Below are 23441 nucleotides of genomic sequence, written 5' to 3'. Positions count from 1 at the left end.
CCTCTTGTGGGCATGATCAAGGACCTTGTTTTACGAGGTTTAGAGGCTCCCCCTTGGTTAGCGCGTGGGACTTTGTTCTACTTACTCTGGGCCTCAGCCCTATAGGGCAGTGAGGCGCATGCGTTTTTGGGGTTTGCCAGAGGATGTAGCCTTAGGGCTTTTGGTGCCGTTTGTTCACGGTTTTTGGCCAGGTTTTGGGGTTTCAGAAACCTGGTCAATATCCTCTGGTGTTTGATTCCCTCCTCTTGGGAGGATTTTCGCTCCGGGAGATTCGGATTTTCTAACTGTCTGGTTAGACTTTTTTAATCCCTTTTTTGACGTTACTGTCTTTTGGAACCACGAGCTTTAGCTCAGGTTCTTATGTCTTTACAATGGAGCGAAAGAGACATCTTTTATTTGTCTCTCTCTAGGGGCTCTGCTACATTTATTGCCGTGTTGCGTTCTGGTCGCCTAGGCGAAGCTTTGCAAACGGCTTACTGGAGGTCAGATGATGTGTTCATCGGTTTCTATCTTTGGGATTTCTCCTGCACGCGGCTAGACGGCTCCAGTTCATTGCTGGTTTTAGTGGCTGCAGGGCAGGTTCTTACAAGGACATAAGTAGGTTCCCTCCACCTTTAGGAGGAATCTGCATTCATAAGAATTGGAGTAAGAATATGTGATTAAATCGAAAATTTTTAATTAAATTTTGATTTAATATAATATACTTACCCAATTCTTATAGTTAATACCCTCCCATCCGTCCCCGCTGGATTATGTCCTTGGGGGTTTGTTTGACTAATAGTCTCGAATGATTATTACGGATGCTGGCGCTCACGTGGTCAAACACTGTACATAAAGAAGACGTGGAACTTGCGAAGAAAATGCGAAAAAGTGTTTGTGGGTTATCGTCCCTAGTCACATGCTGACGGCGAAAACAAAATGGCGGATCGCGTAGGTACTGATCGCGTGTGAGGTGGTGGTAAATTGTGCTCGGCTTTTTGTTGCAAGAACGCCCGTTACAAACAGAGCTGCTTCGGGAAAACTTTCCACAAGTTCCCTAAAGAAGAAAAAAGGTGGGTTGTGCAGTGATTATTTCATCAGGTTTACCTTCTTCAGAATGAGAATGCAATGGCTCGAGTCAACTCACTCAGAGTCAGATAAGCCAACTGTCTCTGGGCATTTTTGTCTGCTATGATACTACAGTATTTATAGAACTAATATGCAAATGAAATATTACAAACATAGCATGGATCGGTTCATCCTGAGATTTCTGTACTAGCTGTACTATGTACGCGTGTGTCTGCGTGTGTACCTGTGCCTGTGTACACTGTACTTACGACTGTGAGTGTGAGTCAGCAGTCAGTACAAAACAACAGTTTACACTTGATGACAAACTACCCGTGGGCATATTTGCCTAAATCTTTATCAAACCTTGCTTACGGGAAAACTACAGTACAAATGTACATCACTCATCCGTTTTGCGTTCAGGCAGAGCGTTAGATTTAGACTGAAGATCTGATTTATTTTTTGTCTTTCCTTTTTGCTTAGTTTAACAATAACATTGTTGTTTTTATTGTCAAACTAGGTGCAGAATATGGATGCAATTCACAAGGCGAGAGGACTTTGAAAAGCTGCAGCCAGCTGATGTTCAAGGTCTCAAGCTTTGTACTGATCACTTTGAGGCCAACCAGTAAAACAATCCTGCAGAGAGGATCACTTGTGTGGAATGCTGTCCCGACATTGTTTGCAGTGCCCAATCCACCACCGAAGGTTATTTATTTATTGGTTTTAGGTTTTTGCAAACCAATGAAGCACACTATTAAATGCAGGTTGAGTAATGACAAGTTTGAGGCTGATGTAAGAATTGAAAAAAACCAGCATTGTTCCCATCAAATAATGCCTGTTTGCATTTAGCGCAAAAAAATGATAAGGCCAACAAAAAAAAGTTACTTATTTTGGATCGACGTCTTGATTATGATGATATGATGAACTTATTTTGCCAAAAAACAGCCCCAAATGGCAAAAAAAGTATAGGGTCGGCGTCAACAACAAAAAAGTTGTATGTTTCTGGTCACCTGACCCTACCTATGTTTTCCCGACGACCCTAGACTTTTATTTTGCATTTTCAAAAATAAAAGGGGTATTCGAAAATCAATTGTTTTCCTGTTTTTCAACAAAATAAGTTAAAAAGATGGTTTAAAAAAAAAAAGTTTAGAAAAAAAATCTCCACCTTTAGTCATGTTAGGCCACAAAAAAAGTCTGTTTAAGGTAACATAGGCCCCCCAAAAATAGCGTCGGTAGGTCGGCTTTTTATTTTTGTATTTTAGCCATCTGAATATTTTAATTTTTATTTTTTAATGCCCCCAAAAAAGTCTAGGGCCGGTGGGAAAAAAATAGGGTCGGTCCGGATACTGTAAACAGATTATTTTTTGTTTTGCCTTACGAGAAACATACACTTTTTTGTGTGGCCTAAGACCAATGCCATGAAATTGGGAGAATTGTTTCATTGTGACTGGGTGTTGGTTGTGAGTTTGTCAGTTAAAGAGCTGTGCATTTGCAGGTTGCTAGTGGGAGGAAGCCACCATCGCAAAGAGTAGCTACAAATGAAGCCAGCACCGACCTGTCGCCTGATGCACAAATTGTTCAACCAGGTAAGAGATTTTTAACCATGAAGAACACCCTGACATCAAAAAATGTTTAAACCCATCCATTACATAGTTGATAATTGCTGTATAGGGTGACGGGCGCTGTGGCGGGGTGGTAAGACGTCGGTCTATTAACTCGGAAGGTCGAGGGTTCGAATCCCGGTCGCGGCCGCCTGGTGGGTTAAGTGTGGAGATGTTTCCGATCTCCCAGGTCAACTTATGTGCAGACCTGCTAGTGACTTATCCCCCTTGGTGTGTACACGCAAGCACAAGATCTTGTAATCCATGTCAGAGTTCGGTGGGTTTTAGAAACACAAAAATACCCCGCACGCTTCCTCCGAAAGCGGCGTATGGCTGCCTAAATGGCGGGGTAAAAACGATCATACACGTAAAATTCCACTTGTGCAAAAAAAATGAGTGCACGTGGGAGTTTCAGCCCACGAGCGCAGAAGAAGAAGAAGAAGCTGTATAGGGCGGATGCATGGATGGATGAAATTGTACCTGTAGTTCCAACACGTAAAGATGGGAAACATATCCTGTTAGAGGCATGGTGTAACAAGAAACAATTAAGTGGCTCTATTCCCATCTCCCCCCCCCCCCCCCCCCCCCCCTTTCCCCGTCGCGATATAAGCTTCGTGGTTGAAAACGACGTTAAACACCAAATAAAGAAAGAAAGAAAGAGGCATGGTGTGTGAGGAGTTTACCTGGTACTGTTGTCCTAATCAATCAGTCAATCAATCAATCAATATGAAGCTTATATAGCGCGTATTCCGTGGGTACAGTTCTAATGGCCTCACCCATTCAGTACCAAACAAGGTCAATTCCATCATTGTTCCACATCGTATCCATAGTTGCTAATACACTTCATTTCTGGCCTGCCTTCCTACGCTATTGTTTATTTTCATTTTGTGATTTAATTACACGTGTTTTAATTTCTTCCAGGTTGTAACTTGTTATGGTTATGTTATTTTATGTGTGTTTTCTTTTTTAGATGACATTCAGGCGATCCTGGAGGACATAGGATGTAAAGCATCAAAGTCGTCATCTTCCCCATCCCCTCGTGAAGCGGAACTTTGGCAGAAGGTCAACAAACTGAGGAGCAAGGTTTTCCGATTAGAAAAGAAAACGATGGAACCCCGTGTAAAACGAGCGAGTAAATTAGCCAAGCCTCCCAAGAAAGACTTTGTAGTAGAACAGTTGTCTCATATATTATCAGGCGAGGCGAGCTATTTTGCCATTTATGCCTGTTACATATTTACCGGTTATCTGCTGCTGTGTCCAATCCTGGCAGAGACGGGAACGCATGTTACCAAGGAGCCGAAGGAGAGTCAATGAGATGAGAGAATGTGATTAACAATTGCCAACTCTCTCCGTACAAAGAGGGTCCAAAATTGTATAAAAAAAATAGATGGTAGGCAATTCAAAATTAAACAAGAAGAGCAAACGCTCGATCGAGTCACTTTCGCAGTTCTGAATATTATATGAGGCATCAGATGGACAGGAAGAAATTGCTATTCACAACACAATGAGTCACGTTCACATAAAATTTGAGCCCGGTCACTTTTATAGTTTCCGAGAAAAGCCCAACGTTAAGTTGTGTGTTGCCGAACAGAAAAGGCTAGTTATCTCCCTTGTTTTTCTGATAACGTTCGTAAAAGGCTACAGATGTAAATACTTTGATGTAAAGAATAATCCTACAAAGTTTCAATCACATCCGATGAACTTTGTCAAAGATATAAAATGTCTAATTTTTCCTTTGACGCTGACCTGTGACCTTGAAAAAGGTCAAAGGTCAACGAAACCATCGTTAAAGTGTAGAGGTCATTGGAGGTCACGACTAAACAAAATATGAGCCCGATCGCTTTGATAGTTTCCGAGAAAAGTCCAACGTTAAGGTGGTGTCTACGGACGGCCGGCCGGACGGCCGGCCGGACAGACTAACACTGACCGATTACATAGAGTCACTTTTTCTCAAGTGACTCAAAAAAGGACTCTCGGAGCATGGACTTAATGAGTCAAAAATTAAAGAAGGCTATATGAGCCGAAGTACATGTTTTGTCTATTGTCTATTTTATTTTGAATTCCCTACCATCTATATTTTGATACAATTTTGGACCCTCCCTGGTGTGTTGTTTCTGATGTACCTTTTAGTCTGTTTACAGTAACATAGGCACACAAAAAGAGGGTCGGTAGGTCGGCTTTTCTTAAAAAAAATTTATAACCATCTTTTTAAATTATTTTGCAAAAAAACAGGAACAAAATTGATTTTTTTTTCTTTTTCTTTTTTTCCAAATGCCAAAAAAAAAAGTCTAGGGTTGGTCTAGAAAAATAGGGTTGGTCGGGATACCGTAAACAGGCTATTTTGCTTTGTTTTGCCTAAGCAAAGACTAACAAACTTTCTTTAGGGTCTGACCAGCTCCTGTGGTCTGACATTGTATATACTATACAATTTTTGGGGTATTAACTAAATACATGTATACAGTTTTCGATTCCTTTTATACTTTTTCACAAATTAGCCCCCCCCCCCCCCCCTTTTTTTTTGTAGTCTGCCCTGGGGGCGGGAGGTCTCCTAATTTCGGTTTCTAGGGTCACCTTATGCTTCCCCATGAGCTGAGAACTTAATTTAAAATGAGCCTCGATTTTTTTATTTGTATTTTGTAATTGTGCCTTTGTCCAGTCACATGATTTCACTTTGTACTTAAAAACTTGGCGCTGTCATCATTTATTGCTATTTATCGTTCAGTTGTTCAGTATTTATTGCTATTGGGCATCAGTTATTCAGTTGCCCTCTTTCGAATGAGCCATGCATGCATTATGGATGTGTTTAGCAATGTAAAAGAAGAAACAATGTGAAGCAAACATATAGCACCAAATAAAATAACCGAATCAGAATGGAAACTTCTTCAGTGTATGTGTGTGTGTGTGTGTGTGTGTGTTTGCTGTTTTAAATACCGAAAATGTGAAAATAAAGCAAGTCACAGCATGAGAAAGATTGACTGTACTAGTCATGACAAAGCAGGAGACAGCCTGGTCAGCATGTAGAAAAGGGGAATAACTCGTATTTAGCCATTCTCATTTCTAAGCATGCCCAATGAGGAAGTTATCCTTCTTCCCATTGTAGTTTCTTTGACGTGGTGCGCAGGGTGTTATGGGTAACCGAGCAAGGTCAGGCCATAGCAACGGCTATGGCGTCGCTTTTAGCTTGGTTACCACCCTACTAAGGGCAGGTAATTTGAGAGGTTTTTCGACATCTAGCATGTGGGACTAAAGTCAATGCATTCATAAGAATTGGGTAAGTATATTATATTAAATCAAAATTTAATTAAAAATTTTCGAATTTGCGTGAAGCGAAACTAATACATTTACTGATTTAGTCAATCTGCGGAACTCACGGAATGAAACTGAACGCACTGCTTTTTTTTTTTACCAAGACATTAGATTTAAAAAGCACTGACACATTCATGTGAAAAAGCGTACCAGCCCGCTGATCGCTTGAACCTTAAGCCCGCTACTAACTACAGCCGAACCACGCCGAATTAGTTCGGCGAACATTCGGCGACGTCATCAAATCAGGGGATTCCCCTATTGTTTGGTTCCGTGTAACCTTCGCGTTTCGCCGATACAATCCTGCAAACATTCTGCGCGTCATCGGCGAACTGACTTTTCATTTGTTGAATATGTTTGTATCTTCATCCTTGAAGAGCGATAATACTGACGGCTGTCAACCGATCACGAGTCTTCTCACGTGATATTTCTTGATCAATTGACCGGTATCGCCGATACATTTCGCCGAACCGAACCACGCACAGTGTAACGTTCACCGAACGTTCACCGACCTAGTTGGGCTTGGTTCGGCTGTAGTTATAGTAGCGGGCTTAACACCTTTCACCTCTGGATCCCTATCCCAAACAAAGTTGAGGGCCGGGTGTTGTGGATTGAGTGGTTTTGGTTTGTTTGTTACTTAACCCTGTGAATACAGGAAAGTCCTACTGAAAGGTAACATAGTTGTGCTGTCACAAGTCAACAGATGGGAAACATTTGTGTGCGTTATTTTTCACACGACATCATCTATAGACGTTTTCAGAAAAGAAGGTGAAATTGCAGTCAGTACAGTAAAACCTGTCAAATAAGGACACCCTTGGGACCAGACAAAAGTGTCCTTATTCTGCAGGTGTCCTTATTAGACAGGTGCAAGTAAACGCGACAAAGTCAAGTTGAGAGAGAGAGAGAGAGAGAGTACTGCACATGTACATGTACATTTATAAGAAAAACAGAAGCTGTTTAGATTAAATAGAGAAACATTTAATATTGACTGTTGTAAAACAAGTTTCAGGCATGGTACTCTCAAAAACGAAAATCCGAAAAAAAAATCAAAAAAAAATCTGCTGATTGACTTGAGATTATTATTTTTTTCTTACTCAAGCCTTGTTATCTTTCACTTATATCCCTCTCAGCTTCAAGGAGAGGGCACTAAACACATTTGAATTAGTAAAAAGTCGCCTGAGCGGCCCCCTGGACCCCCGGCTTTATTTCAGCTGAAACTGCCATTCCTTCAGTACCATGCCTGAGTTTAAAAACTTGTGATAATGCATGTTTCAGCTACTAGGTACTGCCCTGCCTTTGATCTGGCCGCACAAACAGATTTCCACTCTGTTAAACTCGGTCACCGACCGGTCACTGACCCCCATGCAGGAAGTGTTTCCTCTCTCAGATATGACAGGGGAACCACCTCTCATGGCAAAAACTGGGTCATTGACCCCTGGGAAGAAGGTCGTGTCTTTTAACAAGGCCACCCAGCTATCACAATGCCTTTGATCTGGCCGCACACACTTATTATGGACCCAAAATACGTGTCCGCGTCCGTAATGCCGAGGTGGCCGTAACGTACAGGTGTTTTACAGTGTAAAGCAGTCCGTGCCGAGACTGACTGTCCGTATTCTGCGAGTGTCCGCTAAGTCCAGTGACCGTATTTGACAGTTTTCACTGTAGTATAAAAAGTAAAACTGACATTTTTAACCTTCACCGTGCTTACTGGGTCATGGACGACCCAGAGCATCACAAAAATGTCTGTATCTCTAAAACTATTGGGAGTTTTTGATTGAGAATGAGACTTCATGTAATCCCAAAACACCATAGAACCTTCCCATCGACCAATTTTTAAAGGATTATCTTCATAAACAAACAAATTAACAATGACGTAAATTGAACTACACAGTCCATATTTTGTGGGTCGTAAACGACCCATGTGGAATTAAAGAAGGCATTTTACTGTGTTTATCCTTATTCGGGTGGATTGTGTCGTGTACAACCCATACTCTGCAAAGAGGCGGTAAGAAGTTTATCCCTATTCGGATGGCGTGGTTTTTATGTTGAATCCTCTTCAGAAAGTATGGGTCGTACTTGACCCACATCATACGGACTGTGATCGGGTGAAGGTTAAATGCTGTTTTTGTCTCCTTTTTGAAATTCGTTTTGCCAAAATGAAACCACTTTTTGTCCTTTGTGACTCCTTTGTTTGTTTTGCTGACAGGCAAAGGCCAAGAAGTCCTCCAGAAGATGTGGGGAGTGCACCGCATGTCACATAAAGCAGGACTGTGGCAGATGCGACTTCTGCAAGGTAACACTGTTTGTGTGCTCATATTACATGTATTTGTGTTTTAGGTGGATTCTCCAATCACTTACTAGAGTTTGTGTTTTGTGACTTAGCAAGGTAATTTTTTGTTTGCTCACAGTCATATCACTTGTGTTAAGTGGTTTCTCTGTCACTTACTAGAGTGTATGTTAAGAGCATCTTTCTTTCTTTCTTTCTTTATTTGGTGTTTAACGTCGTTTTTAACCGCGAAGGTCATATCGCGACGGAGGGAAGGGGGGAGATGGGATAGAGCCACTTGTCAATTGTTTCTTGTTCACAAAAGCACTAATCAAAAACATTTGCTCCAGGGGCTTGCAACGTAGTACAATATACAGTGGAGTCCAGCTATAACGAACCTGGGTATAACGAAATCCCGCTTTTAACGAACTGCCATTGATTTCCCGGCAGACAGCCTTCTATTTCTTACTTGTTACTTTCCGGCTACATCGAACCTTTTGAACTCATTTGCATAACGAACCCCTCTTTTAACAAACACGTTTTCATCGCCCCAGAGCCATTTTGTCTCTAAAAGTCACAAGGCTACAACGAACTGATGTCAATAATTGTCTCCAAAGACAAAAATACACAAACACAAGTAAAAGTATACCGGTAACAAACGGTCGAAGAATGAAAATAAGCCGCAGATCAAAGGAAGAATACAGAGTGGAAATATGTGTGCTCTGTGTGTGCAGCGAGATCAAAGGCAGGTCCATTGTGATGCCTTGTTTATCATAGACACTGACCTTCTTCCCAGGGGTCAATGACCCAGTTTTAGCTATGAGAGGTGGTTCCCCTGTCATATCTGAGAGAGGAAACACTTCCTGCACTGGGGTCAATGACCGAGTTTTATCTATGATCTAGGAGAGGGTCGGTCTCCTTTCATGCCTGAGAAGAAACACTGGTGTGTGCTGAGATCAAAGGCAGGTCCTTTGTGACAGCTGGGTGGCCTTGTCAACAGACAGGACCTTCTTCCCGGGGTCAATGACCCAGTTTTATCTTGGGGGGGGGGGGGGGGGGGGGGCAGTCTTTTTGATGTCTTGAGAGGAAATATGGCCAGGGTAGCACTCCCTGCACGGGGTCAATGACCGAGTTTAACCAATGGGCGGTCAGTTTCTTTGATGTCTAGAGAGGAAACATGGCCAGTTGTTTGACTGGTACTCAGGCGGTCTCTTTGATTTTTATCCTATTTTGATACACTCCAGGAAAAAAGTCGCCCCTTATTACCCGGAAAATACGGTACATGCTTTTACACGACTTTTTAAATTTTACTTCTAAAATTACAGTAAAGTGAACATTTGAACTATGCCTCTCTATGGATTATATTATGAAGCTGTTGAAAACATGCAGAGATTGTACTCTCCAAGGAAAGATCGATGGGACGATCATTTGAAGGTGAGTGGGAAAACTTGTCTTGAGGCCATTTAGGGTTGAAAACTCTACAGCGAATTACTGATATAACGAACTAAAATTCATCTCCCTTGAGATTCGTTTAACCCGGACTCCACTGTATGACCTTACTGGGAGAATGCAAGTTTCCAGTACAAAGGACTTTAACATTTCTTACATACTGCTTGACTAAAATCTTTACAAACATTGACTATATTCTATACAAGAAACACTTAACAAGGGTAAAAGGAGAAACAGAATCCGTTAGTCGCCTCTTACGACATGCTGGGGAGCATCGGGTAAATTCTTCCCCTTAACCCGCGGGGAGTATGTTAAGATCACTTACTTCCCTTTGATAGTTGATCAATACAGCTTAGGCAAAAAAAAAAAAATAGGTGTGGTTACGGTAACATAGCCAAAAACAATAGGGTAGGAAGGTAGGCAATCACTTTTTTTTTTTTTAACTTTTTTTTCTAATGTGTACAAATTAAACCTACTTGACAGGGAAATAAGTGTGCGACTCGAGCGCTTTCGCTTTCATTGCGTTTTCTGCACTCGTTTTCTTGGGTTTTCTTTTTTGTTGTTGACAAATGTAATAAAAAGTTATAGGGTCGGCCCCTAAAAATAGGGTAGGTCGGGTTACCGTAACCACACCTATTTTTTTTTAGGCCTTATGTTGTGGTTTTTTTCTTCAATTTCTATGTTTGCTTGTTTTTTCAGGACATGAGGAAGTTTGGTGGTCCCAACAAAATTCGTCAAAAATGCCGCCTCCGACAGTGTCAGAACTTTGTGAGTATAGGGATTAAGTTTGATTAAATGTAAGACCTGGTTGGGTAATTAATCACTTTGTGCATTCCGGTCATATTTGATTCGTCCTCTCTGAATCAAATGTGACTATTTTTAAGAAGCAGTTTCCTTCTTCTGGGAATTTGTCTGGAAAGGTGTCACAACATTTGTTGGTTGCTTATCAAATTCACTTGCTTATGTATAGTACAGTATACCTTTCTGTTTGATACAATATACATGTAGCACATGCATCTGAGCACTTTTAATGGTTTTGTTGATGGAGGATATGTTATACGCGTATTATATTTATTTCACTGTCACTGTGTACATTTGCATGCTTTTCTGTCATAACTCATACGCTGGATAGAGATTTCTTCTATGTTTCTCAAATCAGTTTTCAAATAAATTAACTAAGTATTCAAAACAAATCAACATGTATTTGTGAATAGCTGTAACCATTGCACTTCTTTTTTTCTGACTTACAGGGTATCAACATGGCAAAGTTTGGAAACTTGGTCAGTTCAGACGGCGTGGAGCTGCCAGGAATTCATTTCCAACCCTACTCTGAGTAAGTGCAAAGTGTTTTTGTTTTTTTTAAATGTATCACTGTTGGAGCGGATAGGAGTTAGGACTGGGAATGTGCACTTATTCACAGTACATTTAGTAGTAATGCATTTTAGGCATCATACTCCTCACCAACTATACTTGAAACCCCTTCCCCGCCCATCCCCCACCCCACCATGTCTGTTTGAAGACTGTGTGAAAATCATGAAGCGTAGGGAGTCATAACATTTCTTAGATCTATAGAGTAGGTTGAAGACTCAGTTCAAGAGTAGGTTGAAGACTCAGTTCTTCCCGTAGCTGTCATGTTCGACGTGATGTGTTGTTCCCCAAAAGACATTCTTGTGCTGTGCTCTGTGAGAGGTGTTTTCTTTGTGCTTAATATTATTTTGTTTGGACCTAGCTATTGATGTGTACATTGTTGTTAAACAGTTGTTTGTTGTATGTTTATCAGGGTTTGCTAGTGTGTGATAGGGTTCGTGTCCGTCTGTAGATGTTAGTTTCTTTGTTAGTCCTGTGTTGACAACTCTTCGACAAGCGCTTAGAACTGTACCCACGGAATACGCGCTATATAAGCTTCATATTGATTGATATATAAGTTTGCAGGTGTTGTGAACAAAAACATTTTTTTTTTTTTAAACACACACAAACAAAAACACAAAAGCTCTTAAAGAGGGAAAAGTCTCAAATTAAGGAGTCTTCATGCTTGTTTTTTAAACTTGGATTCGTACAGAAAGTTGCCAGTTATTTTACTGTGGGTAGTTCTCTGCATGACGACTTACACTTGACTATGTGTAATTTGGTGGGTTTTGTTTTTGTTTTGCAGTGAGGACTCTGATTTAGAACTGGGTTGTGAGACGCCAAGTCCTGTTAAGGTAACAGATATGCAAACTATCTTTGTGTGTGTGTGTGTGTGTGTGTGTGTGTGTCTGTGTGTGTGTGTCTGTGTGTGTGTGCTCGTGCATGCATTTCTGTCAACGTAAGGGAGATCTGTTTGTGCATGCCGATGTGGCATGCATTCACCTACTTTTTGTTGTAATTACGTTTGCTCTCGAAAGTCATTGCACGATGTAAAAAGAAGTAAACCGTGTTTTTATTGTGGCACCTTGTTGTGACCCGTTTTGTGGAGCGTTAATATTTTTACGTGAAATTCACGTGCTCCTTGTTCAGTTGTTGTGACCTGGTTTTGGTCGGAGCGTCACAAACTGCGTCGTTTAGTTCTAGAACACCGTGAGATTCACGTGCTTTTTTTCGTGTCTTGATTTTGAGGTGAGCCCTGCGAATCTGCGTTGCAAGTTTTAGAATACGTGTGACTCACGTGTTTTTAGCTTTGTGATGTCAGCTAGTTCCTTGGTCTTCTTTCTGTTAAATATACCGTTTTAAGTTTTGAGCATGCACGGAGTGCGTGATCGGTTACTGATTGGTTGTAAAATAGTAGTTTCACCCGATTCTGTCTTAGGAATGTTGTTGGTTGGTCAATCCGGTGACCTTTGACTTTTGAATAACTATTCCATGTTAGGTTTTTGTTTCCATAAATACCGCTGCTTGACTCCTGTCTCGTCAGTCGATCTGAGGGTTTTAGGAAGCGTTTGGTTTTGATGTAAACGTATGAAGGTTATTAAGTGAACCAACGGAGTGTTTCTTATGTTTTAACGTCAACGTAATGTTCTTGGAGACAGTTGTTTCTCAAGTGTGAATCGTTTTGTGCCCTTCGTTTGTGAGGCAACACGTTTTGGTACTGCTGGTCAACCCACACAGCGCATAAGGTAATTTTGTTGTTACTTGTTTGTGTTGTGTTTTGGTCGCCTTTTTGTAATGACTTTGTGAGTTGTTTATGTATAACGTGAGTTGAAAGTCTGACTTGTTGTAGTGTTTCTTTATTGTGTGTTCAACTGTTCTAGTGTTGTGAACGTACAGCAATGATTTGTAGACGCTAGAAAGTCGCTAATGTTTATAATGATAACTTGTGTTTTCTGTGGTTAACGAAGTTCGAAGTGAAACGTTTTCTCTGACTTTTTCAGCCTTACGTTAAAAGAATTTAGGTAAAAGAAGCTTGCGGTCTGTGGTGATCGTTTGTAAACGGGCTTATTTCTTGTAACGTTATTGAGGGAAAGTGGATGAGTAAATATCTTGTTTGTGACTTTGATTAACGCAGGAACGTTGTCGTTAGACTTTTTTGGTATGACAGTTTGCTTTGTATTCCTGGCCTGATGAGTCAACGTTTTGTATTTTTCTGAAACTAGCCATTTTGGTTTTAAACGTATGTATGCTAAGTTTCTTGAGTATTCTTAGTGCTTATGGTATTGTTGAACGTACGGAACGTAATTCTTTATTGTTGTTGAACGTACAGAACGTAACTTTTTATTGTTGTTGAAGGACTAACCAACGAGTGTTTGGTATTTGTAACTTTCTTGTCTGTTTGTCTTCGCCTGTCTTGTGATTGTTTATTTTTCTTGTATTTACTTCTCGTGTCTTGTTAATGCATTTGATACTTTTGCCATGTCTAATAATTTGTTTTCTTTTCTCTTTTTCTTTCTGTTCATAAGTTTTTTACCGCAATACGTGGTACTGTAACGATATATATACATTACTGATCCCTAGTGTCAGATGTAAAATAATAAACCAGTACTTTTGCGCGTTATCGCTTGTAACCTGTGTTTGTCATTTCGTATGAACAATATGTAGTACCAGCCTCGCTCACGAAGGCGCGCACAGTAAAAAACTTTAGTTGCTGTCGTCCAGTAAAAAACTTAGCTGCTGACGCCCAGTGAAAGAACTTTAGCTGAAGTAAACAACTTAGCTGCTGATGCCTAGTACAGAACTTTAGCTGAAGTCCAGCCAAGTGAATGTAAAGAACTTTTGTTATTGACGCTCAATGAACGTAAACGTAGCTGTTGATAACCAGCAAAAGACTTTATTGTTACCTGTCACTGTGTTAGTGAACCATAGTTTGACATAGATCAACTTGTCGGTTAGAGATCTTCCTACTCCGTATCCGGCGCATTTTTTGTGACTTTTGTGTATTATCCCAAACGACCCTCAGATCGATTCATTTTACGTTATAACCAGATAAACCTTATGTAGGTTTTTAGTGCTTTTGAATAAGCGAACATTGTAATGGAGGAGATTCCAGCAGATAAACCATTGGAAGCTTCAGGTTATGACATTAACGGCGATGAAGATGAACATTCTCAAAGGCCTAGGCGTGACATTAAGCCTACTGAAAAAGGTAGAGAGTACCAGATTGAGATCAAAACTAGAAACTTTGCAAGACAACGAACATTCTTGGAACGAGCAATCGGTGAGGTAGTCACAGAGCTTAACCAAGAAACTCCTAATCAAGAGTCGTTAACCAGTCAAAAACAAATTGTTTTGAGCATGTACAAGGATCTTGGTGACATAGAGAAAGGTCTTCGTAGTATTGGTAGCGGTGAAACCATTCAGGAAAGTTGGGATGATGTTCAGAGAACAGTTCAGAACATTATGTTTGACATTGATCGAGCTCTTGACAGACAAACGACTAGCGTGCAGGTGGCTAAGGAGCCTACTTCCAGGCATAGCAGTGTTACACCTAGCGTTGGGTCATCCACCCACAAGTCAGCCAGTGGTAGGACTGCCAGCCAGAAAGTAGCTAGCATTACGTCAGCCATCCACAAGTCAGCTAGCCACAAGTCAGGTATCAGGAGATCAGGTAGCCAAGTAGCTTCTCGCGCCGAGTCTCTCCGCTCTAAAAGTGTTAGCTCTGAAGACACTAAATTGGCTCTTAAACTAGAGGCTGCATCCCTGGCCATAAAAGTGGAAGGTGACGCAATAAAGGAAGCTCAGTTTAGTGAACTGGATCTCTTACAACAACAATATGCTGAGAGAACAGCAGCTAGGCAGACTGAGGAAGCTGAGAGAACTGCAGCTAGGCAGACTGAGGAAGCTGAGAGAACTGCAGCTAGGCAGACTGAGGAAGCTGAGAGAACTGCAGCTAGGCAGACTGAGGAAGCTGAGAGAAATGCAGCTAGGCTGATCGAAGAAACTGCTAGGCAGGCTAAGGAAGCTGAAAAAGAAGCAGCTAGGCAGGCTAAGGAAGCTAAGAGAACAGCAGCTAGGCAGGCCGAAGAAGCAGCTAGGCAGGCTAAGGAAGCTGAAAGAACAGCAGCTAGGCAGGCCGAAGACACAGCTAGGCAGGCTAAGGAAGCTGAGAGAACAGCAGCTAGGCAGGCTAAGGAAGCTGAGAGAATAGCAGCTAGACAGGCCGAAGACGCAGCTGAAGCAGCTCTTGAAGATATTAAACAGAAAAAGGCTTTGAGACAAATTCAGTCCACCGAATTGAAAATTAGCTTAAGAGAACAACAAGCTATGTTACAAGTATTGGAACAAGGTGAATCCGTTCAGCAGGATCTCCCTGATCTACCGTCAGTTGATTTGTTGAACACTAGGTTCCACCCTCGTCCTTTCGTTCCCTTGTACAGTCTTGTAGCCCCTCCTCTAAACAATGAGCAAACAGCGATAGGAATAGGGACAGGTGCTGCCGTCATTGCTGACCAAGGGACACACCAGCCAGCCTTGGACTTCACGTCTGTTCCTGTCTGCCAAGCCGCCAGCACCCATGACATCTCGACTGTCAACGTCAACGCTGCTGTCACCAACTTCGTCGCAGGAACCACAACGACTGAGCCACGACAGCACGCGTTACCTGTCGTGGACCTCGTCGTTGGAGTCAGCGCCTCTACAAGCGCCGCTACTACCAACAACGTCACCTATGAGGCGTACGGACCTCAACGTAGAGAGGATGTCAACGCCCCCCATCACGTCGGAATGAGCGCTCCTTTCGTCCGTCAGGAGCCCTTCACACCCAACTACACGACGGCTGCAACTACATCCTCCATGCGGCCTACAGCGCTGCTGACCACACTGCAGCACCCTCTCGGTGCATACACTGGTCAGCCGCCTCTGCACAACGTTGGACACTCAACGACAAGCGTCACAGGCTCTCGCCCGCCTGATCTCGACCACACAGGTTGGTCCTATCACCTACCAGAGACAAGGGAAGGTGATGAGACGCAAGAACAACACACCTACTTCCCAGAAGAACGTCACCAACGCATGGACCACAGACGTTTCCAAGTTACCCCACCCTGTTTCCCCTATGATACCCACCTGCATCCCAAACCAGAGCCTTTCGTGCCCACATTCCTGGACCCACATCAGACCACCCCCAAAGTTATTTGGGGAAACGAAAACGCAAGGCCCCCTGCGTACATGAACTTTGACAAGGAATGTCATGCAGATCGTCCATTTGCCTCCTACCCCCCGTCTGCGTACTACCAACGTCCACTTGCTACTCCTGCCAAGCAGGACACTCCTATGGACTCTCTCGCCAAAACCCTATCAGACGCTCTGATGATCAACCGTTTGCCGATGCAGGAGCCGTGCATTTTTGTTGGTGACCCTCTCCAATATCCAATTTGGAGGTCGTCGTTTTCGTTCCTCATCGAGAGACAAAACATAACCAGCAGTGAGAAGTTATTGTATCTGCAACGGTACATCGGAGGTCAAGCAAAGGAGGCCGTGACCGGCTTCTTTCTGCTAAGAGAAGGTGATGCCTACGAGAGAGCCATGGAAGTGCTGGAAAATCGGTTCGGCAACTCATACGTCGTTTCGCAAGCTTTCCGGACCAAGCTGGACGAATGGACCCCAATCAAAAGCAAAGATCCCAAGGGACTCAGAAGTCTGGCCGATTTCTTGCAGCAATGTTCCGTTGCTGCCCAGGAAGTTGGTGGACTGAGCATCTTGGATGATGCCCAGTACTTACGGAAGATCGTCGGAAAGCTCCCAGACTGGATGAGTCACAGATGGTCTAGAACAGTTGCTCGAACTAAGGTTGAAAAGAAGAGGTATCCTCTGTTCAATGAACTCGTGTCGTTCATTACCCTCGAAGCAGACATTTCTAACGACCCTGTTTTCGGCTTGACAAGTGCATCGGGGACACCAAGAAAGTTCACAACGAACCTGTCAACCCTGACAGAGGATGTCACCGCATGTCTGCACTGTCAACTTCCGGACCATGACGCTGGGACATGTAAGGAACTCATAGTGAAGCCTCTGGTTGAGATACGAGATTTTCTGTTCAAGAACCGTATCTGCTACGGATGTCTGAGAAGCAAGGATCACCAGAGCCGTCAATGTAAGCAGAAACAGACGTGCAAGAAGTGCAAGAAGGCTCATCCCACTTGTCTTCACGATGACAATTTCAAATATCAGAACAGTATGAGTGAAAACAAAGGGGCGAGTGAACACAAGAACAATTACCGTACCTCTGCTGCTGACGTTCAAGAGCCACTGTCATCGTCGACCCCTACGGTGTCTGCTCTTAAGGCCAGCGAGGAAAACAGCATCGGTTTCACGTCTATGATCGTTCCCGTTCTCGTTTCCAGTGACTCTAACCCCAACGTAGAAGTGCTGACGTACGCACTACTGGACACTATGTCCAACGCCACTTTTGTAGTGCAGTCAGTGGCTGAAGAAGTTAAAGCCAAATCGCAGCCGACTACACTCAGGGTCTCCACACTGACTGAGGACAATGCTGTGGTCTCCGGCAGGAAGTACTCTGGATTGCGTGTCCGCTCTCCTACCTCCAGTGAGTTTGTCAGGCTCCCTTCTGCCATCTCACGACCTTATCTGACCGTTGACCCCACTCATATCCCCACCTCAGAGACTGTCAAAGCTTACCCACATCTCCAACACCTGTCTCCTAAACTGCCCCCCTTGTACCCTGACTGCGAAGCAGGCCTCCTCATTGGCTACGACTGCGCTGAAGCCCTCATGCCCCTAAACGTTGTCCAAGGACTGCCATTCGCAGTAGAGACTAAGTTAGGTTGGAGCATCGTCGGCAAGGCACCGCATTCCGTCGCCTTTGATGGCATAGCCTCGTCCATGCGCGTCATCGTCAAGCCAGGATCGAGGGAAGAAGAACGTGTAGCTCACGTCTACAAGGTACAGGTGGACGAAGTCTCGTGTACTGACCCATTACATGTTATGGAAAGAGACTTTGCAAGTGACACAGGATCCATGTCTCAAGATGATGTGAAGTTCATGAAGATCGTGAAGGAGAACGTGAAGGTCAACGAAGCTGGTCACTATGAGATGCCTTTGCCTTTTCGTCCAGAACAACCGTCTCTTCCTGACAATAGAGGTGCCGCAGTCAAGCGTCTCGTGGGACTGAAACGCCAGTTTGAGAAGAAGCCTGGGTACCGTGAAGACTATATCAAGTTCATGAACGTGATTTTGGAGCGAGGTGACGCTGAACTGATTCCCAAGAACGAAGTCGAGGTCCCTAATCGCTGGTACATCCCACATCACGGCGTGTACAACGACAAGAAGCCAGGAAAGATTCGTGTGGTTTTTGACTGTAGTGCACGTCACCTAGGCACGTCCTTGAACGATCTTCTCCTACAAGGCCCAGACCTAATCAGCTCCCTTTCCGGCGTTCTCTGTCGTTTCCGCAAGGGTCCCATAGCATTTTCCTGTGACGTGGAAAAAATGTACCACCAGTTTCACGTCTCCGAGCCCCATCGAGACTTTCTGCGCTTCCTTTGGTGGAAGGACGGTGATACGAGTGGCCAGCCGCTTGACTACCGCATGAAGGTGCACATCTTCGGGGCTACATCGTCACCAGGCTGTGCAAACTTCGGCCTCAAGCAGGTGGCAAAGGACAACGCCACAATCAGCGCCAAGGCATCAGCCTTTCTGCAGCGTGACTTTTATGTCGATGATGGACTTCAAGCCAAAGACTCTGTTGAAGAAGCAGCAGATGTGCTCATGAAGGCCAGAGAAATTTGTGAACACGGACAATTGAGGCTGCACAAGATAGTCTCCAACTCAAAGGAACTTTTAGAGTACTTCCCCGACTCTGAAGTTACGTCAACCAAGGCCACAGAACTCGCAGTCCCTTGTAGCACACCAGAAATTGAGCGGACTCTTGGCCTTCACTGGTGCACTGATGATGACACGCTGGGTTTCACTGACAACCCCAGACTGGGTCCCTCGAACAGAAGAGGAGTTCTCTCTACAATTGCATCAGTCTACGACCCCCTTGGTTTTCTGGCCCCCTTTTTGCTGACTGGAAAATTGATCCTCCAGGAACTATGTCGCCAGGAGCTCGGCTGGGACGATCCGCTGCCACCATCGCTTCAAGAACGTTGGGAAGAGTGGCTGAAGGATCTATCCCGACTGGGTTGCGTCAAGGTACCCAGGAACTACTTGCCCACAGACTTTGGCACCGTGAAGAATGTAGAGCTACATCACTTCTCAGACGCGTCTACAGCAGGATACGGCCAGTGTTCGTACCTGCGCTTTGAGAATCATCTAGGCAACATTCACAGTATGCTTGTAGTCGCCAAAGCACGAGTGGCTCCGCTTCGACACGTCACTGTCCCTCGTCTGGAACTAACGGCAGCGGTACTTTCCGTCAAGATGGCAAGATTTCTTCAAGAAGAACTGGACTTTGAGAGTATTGAACATTTCTTTTGGACTAACTCTATGATTGTACTCGCTTATTTGAAGAACGAGTCCAAGCGTTTTCACGTCTTTGTCGCAAATAGAGTCCAACAAATACGTCAGTTCTCACAGGCCAGTCAGTGGAATCATGTTTCTACAAAGGAAAACCCAGCTGATTATGCATCACGGGGATTGTCTGTGAGTGACCTCATGACATCAGAGTGGTTCCATGGTCCCGCGTTCTTGAGCCAGTCCCTTCCGGAATCAGATGACTTTTTCGAGATCCCAGATGACGATGTTGAGGTGAAAGTGTGCAAGGCTACTACCTCTAAAGAAGTGTCTGTCCAGTCGTTTGAGCAGATCGCCCAACGATTCTCCTCCAAGACATCTCTGATAAGAGCCATGGCTGTTTTGGTACGCAAATGCAATGCCATTAAGGGGCACCAGTCATCTCCCCTTGAAGTGCTTGAAGTCACTGAGAAAAAGTTCATCGTATGTCTTCAGAAAGAACATTTTGAACGCCCAACGCCTTCTTTACGTAACCAGCTTCAGGCACTCAACGCTCACAAGGACGTTGATGGAATACTGAGAGTATACGGTCGCTCTCAAAATTCATCATCCTCTTCAGTTGACAAGTTTCCCATACTACTACCTCGAGACAGTCACTTCTCTTTCCTGGTGGCTCAGGACTGTCATGCTGCGATAGCCCACCAAGGGAGAATGTTCACGATCAACCAAGTACGAGCCAGCGGTTTCTGGATCATTGGCATTCGTCACGTCGTCTCCTCGTTGGTGCGCCGCTGTGTTCACTGCCGATGGCATCGCTCAGGGCCAGCTGGACAGAAGATGGCCGACCTCCCTCTAGAGCGCCTTGACCCATCCCCACCGTTCACGTACTGTGGCATTGACTGTTTCGGCCCATTTCACGTCAAAGATGGACGTAGGGAGGTGAAAAGGTACGGACTGATCGTGACGTGTTTTGCCTCTAGGGCAATCCACATTGAAACCCTGGATGACATGTCAAGTGATTCCTTCATCAACGCCCTACGCATTGTTGTCTCCATGCGAGGAAACATATCACGCATTTGGTGTGACAAAGGAACGAACTTTGTAGGAGCATGCAATGAGTTCAAACTGGCATGGAAGGAGATGGACTCTGAACGACTGACATCAAAGATGCTGGAAAGCAAATGTGAGTTCAAGTTCAACCCCCCTGCAGCTAGTCACATGGGTGGCGTTTGGGAGCGTCAGATCCGAACGATACGCAGCATCCTGAATGGTCTTCTCAGAAGATCAGGCCAGCGTCTCACTACTTCATCACTTCGTACGTTCCTATACGAGGTGATGGCCATCGTGAACAGTCGACCACTGTCTGTCGAGTCACTGGAATCGGCAGATGGACCACGCCCTTTGACCCCCAACCACGTCCTCACCATGAAGTCAGGTGCCATCCTTCCGCCCCCTGGTGTGTTTGAAGATCCAGACCTGTACGCCAGGAAACGTTGGCGCTGTGTCCAGCGGATGGCAGACGAATTCTGGCTGCTATGGAAGAGCCAGTACCTTTCACTTTTGCAGAAACGTCGTGTCTGGCAACGTCCCCAGGCAAACGTACAGGTGGGAGATGTTGTTGTCTTGCATGACCAGAACTTGTGCAGATCAGAGTGGTGCATGGCTCGTGTAGTCGAAGTGATGCCTGGATCTGATGGACTGGTCAGACGAGTGAAAGTGCATGTTGGAACAAAGGATCTAGACAATCACGGCCGTCCCACTGGTGATAGTCGCATATTAGAGCGACCTATTCACAAAATGACTGTGTTAGTAGATCGTGAAAATCACAAAGACAAAGCTGTGTAAGTGAACTGAAAGAACATTGAACTTTGGAGTGTTTTTCCAATTTGACAGTTGTAGATTGTTGCGGTTTGTTTTTATATCAGATGATGTAACGGACATTTATGGTTTAAGTGGTGCGGTTTTTTTTATGCCGTCGAGTAATGACTAACGGCATTTAGTTGAAACGAGATGTGTTGAAACATTGAAAATGATTGAACCGTAATAGTGCTGTGTAAATGTTTTGCAACACAATGATTTTGAGTTGTAAATTGGAAATGTCTAAATCTGCGTTATTCTTCTTTTGATATAAGGAATATGTTTGTACAAAGGTTTTTGAAGTAAATTATATTAATATAATTTCCGGTGGGAGTGTGCATGCCGATGTGGCATGCATTCACCTACTTTTTGTTGTAATTACGTTTGCTCTCGAAAGTCATTGCACGATGTAAAAAGAAGTAAACCGTGTTTTTATTGTGGCACCTTGTTGTGACCCGTTTTGTGGAGCGTTAATATTTTTACGTGAAATTCACGTGCTCCTTGTTCAGTTGTTGTGACCTGGTTTTGGTCGGAGCGTCACAAACTGCGTCGTTTAGTTCTAGAACACCGTGAGATTCACGTGCTTTTTTTCGTGTCTTGATTTTGAGGTGAGCCCTGCGAATCTGCGTTGCAAGTTTTAGAATACGTGTGACTCACGTGTTTTTAGCTTTGTGATGTCAGCTAGTTCCTTGGTCTTCTTTCTGTTAAATATACCGTTTTAAGTTTTGAGCATGCACGGAGTGCGTGATCGGTTACTGATTGGTTGTAAAATAGTAGTTTCACCCGATTCTGTCTTAGGAATGTTGTTGGTTGGTCAATCCGGTGACCTTTGACTTTTGAATAACTATTCCATGTTAGGTTTTTGTTTCCATAAATACCGCTGCTTGACTCCTGTCTCGTCAGTCGATCTGAGGGTTTTAGGAAGCGTTTGGTTTTGATGTAAACGTATGAAGGTTATTAAGTGAACCAACGGAGTGTTTCTTATGTTTTAACGTCAACGTAATGTTCTTGGAGACAGTTGTTTCTCAAGTGTGAATCGTTTTGTGCCCTTCGTTTGTGAGGCAACACGTTTTGGTACTGCTGGTCAACCCACACAGCGCATAAGGTAATTTTGTTGTTACTTGTTTGTGTTGTGTTTTGGTCGCCTTTTTGTAATGACTTTGTGAGTTGTTTATGTATAACGTGAGTTGAAAGTCTGACTTGTTGTAGTGTTTCTTTATTGTGTGTTCAACTGTTCTAGTGTTGTGAACGTACAGCAATGATTTGTAGACGCTAGAAAGTCGCTAATGTTTATAATGATAACTTGTGTTTTCTGTGGTTAACGAAGTTCGAAGTGAAACGTTTTCTCTGACTTTTTCAGCCTTACGTTAAAAGAATTTAGGTAAAAGAAGCTTGCGGTCTGTGGTGATCGTTTGTAAACGGGCTTATTTCTTGTAACGTTATTGAGGGAAAGTGGATGAGTAAATATCTTGTTTGTGACTTTGATTAACGCAGGAACGTTGTCGTTAGACTTTTTTGGTATGACAGTTTGCTTTGTATTCCTGGCCTGATGAGTCAACGTTTTGTATTTTTCTGAAACTAGCCATTTTGGTTTTAAACGTATGTATGCTAAGTTTCTTGAGTATTCTTAGTGCTTATGGTATTGTTGAACGTACGGAACGTAATTCTTTATTGTTGTTGAACGTACAGAACGTAACTTTTTATTGTTGTTGAAGGACTAACCAACGAGTGTTTGGTATTTGTAACTTTCTTGTCTGTTTGTCTTCGCCTGTCTTGTGATTGTTTATTTTTCTTGTATTTACTTCTCGTGTCTTGTTAATGCATTTGATACTTTTGCCATGTCTAATAATTTGTTTTCTTTTCTCTTTTTCTTTCTGTTCATAAGTTTTTTACCGCAATACGTGGTACTGTAACGATATATATACATTACTGATCCCTAGTGTCAGATGTAAAATAATAAACCAGTACTTTTGCGCGTTATCGCTTGTAACCTGTGTTTGTCATTTCGTATGAACAATATGTAGTACCAGCCTCGCTCACGAAGGCGCGCACACTGTTTGTCAGATACATTCGATGTGTTCAGCATCAAGTGATGTTTG

At 43.4% G+C, this 23441-nt stretch overlaps 2 protein-coding genes and 2 long non-coding RNA genes across 4 annotated transcripts in view; all 4 read left to right on the top strand.

The window, feature by feature from the left end:
* LOC138965046 (CXXC-type zinc finger protein 1-like) overlaps window positions 1-23441 on the top strand; it is a 50581-nt gene that overhangs the window by 19076 nt on the left and 8064 nt on the right. Inside the window, exons 5-8 of the mRNA XM_070337175.1 lie at window positions 8155-8241; window positions 10363-10431; window positions 10914-10996; window positions 11816-11864. Of these exons, the coding sequence (XP_070193276.1) occupies window positions 8155-8241; window positions 10363-10431; window positions 10914-10996; window positions 11816-11864 (288 nt within the window). The remainder of the gene's footprint in view (window positions 1-8154; window positions 8242-10362; window positions 10432-10913; window positions 10997-11815; window positions 11865-23441) is intronic.
* LOC138965049 (uncharacterized) lies at window positions 1422-4335 on the top strand. The gene is made up of 3 exons (XR_011455275.1): window positions 1422-1749; window positions 2540-2630; window positions 3616-4335. It is a non-coding gene; the product is annotated as an uncharacterized lncRNA (long non-coding RNA).
* Window positions 12001-13630, top strand: LOC138965050 (uncharacterized). The gene is made up of 2 exons (XR_011455276.1): window positions 12001-13333; window positions 13366-13630. It is a non-coding gene; the product is annotated as an uncharacterized lncRNA (long non-coding RNA).
* On the top strand, window positions 14368-23322 carry LOC138963685 (uncharacterized). Its single transcript, XM_070335532.1, has 4 exons — window positions 14368-14665; window positions 15575-15997; window positions 18044-23025; window positions 23058-23322. Exons 1-3 carry the CDS (start codon window positions 14368-14370, stop codon window positions 21328-21330), a joined length of 4008 nt encoding a protein of 1335 aa, XP_070191633.1. The 3' UTR covers window positions 21331-23025; window positions 23058-23322.

Source organism: Littorina saxatilis, linkage group LG4 (assembly GCF_037325665.1).
Source record: "Littorina saxatilis isolate snail1 linkage group LG4, US_GU_Lsax_2.0, whole genome shotgun sequence".
In the NCBI taxonomy this organism is placed as follows: domain Eukaryota; kingdom Metazoa; phylum Mollusca; class Gastropoda; order Littorinimorpha; family Littorinidae; genus Littorina; species Littorina saxatilis.
The sequence above is the reverse complement of the archived record's forward strand: the minus strand, read 5'-3'. Positions and strand labels throughout refer to the sequence as shown.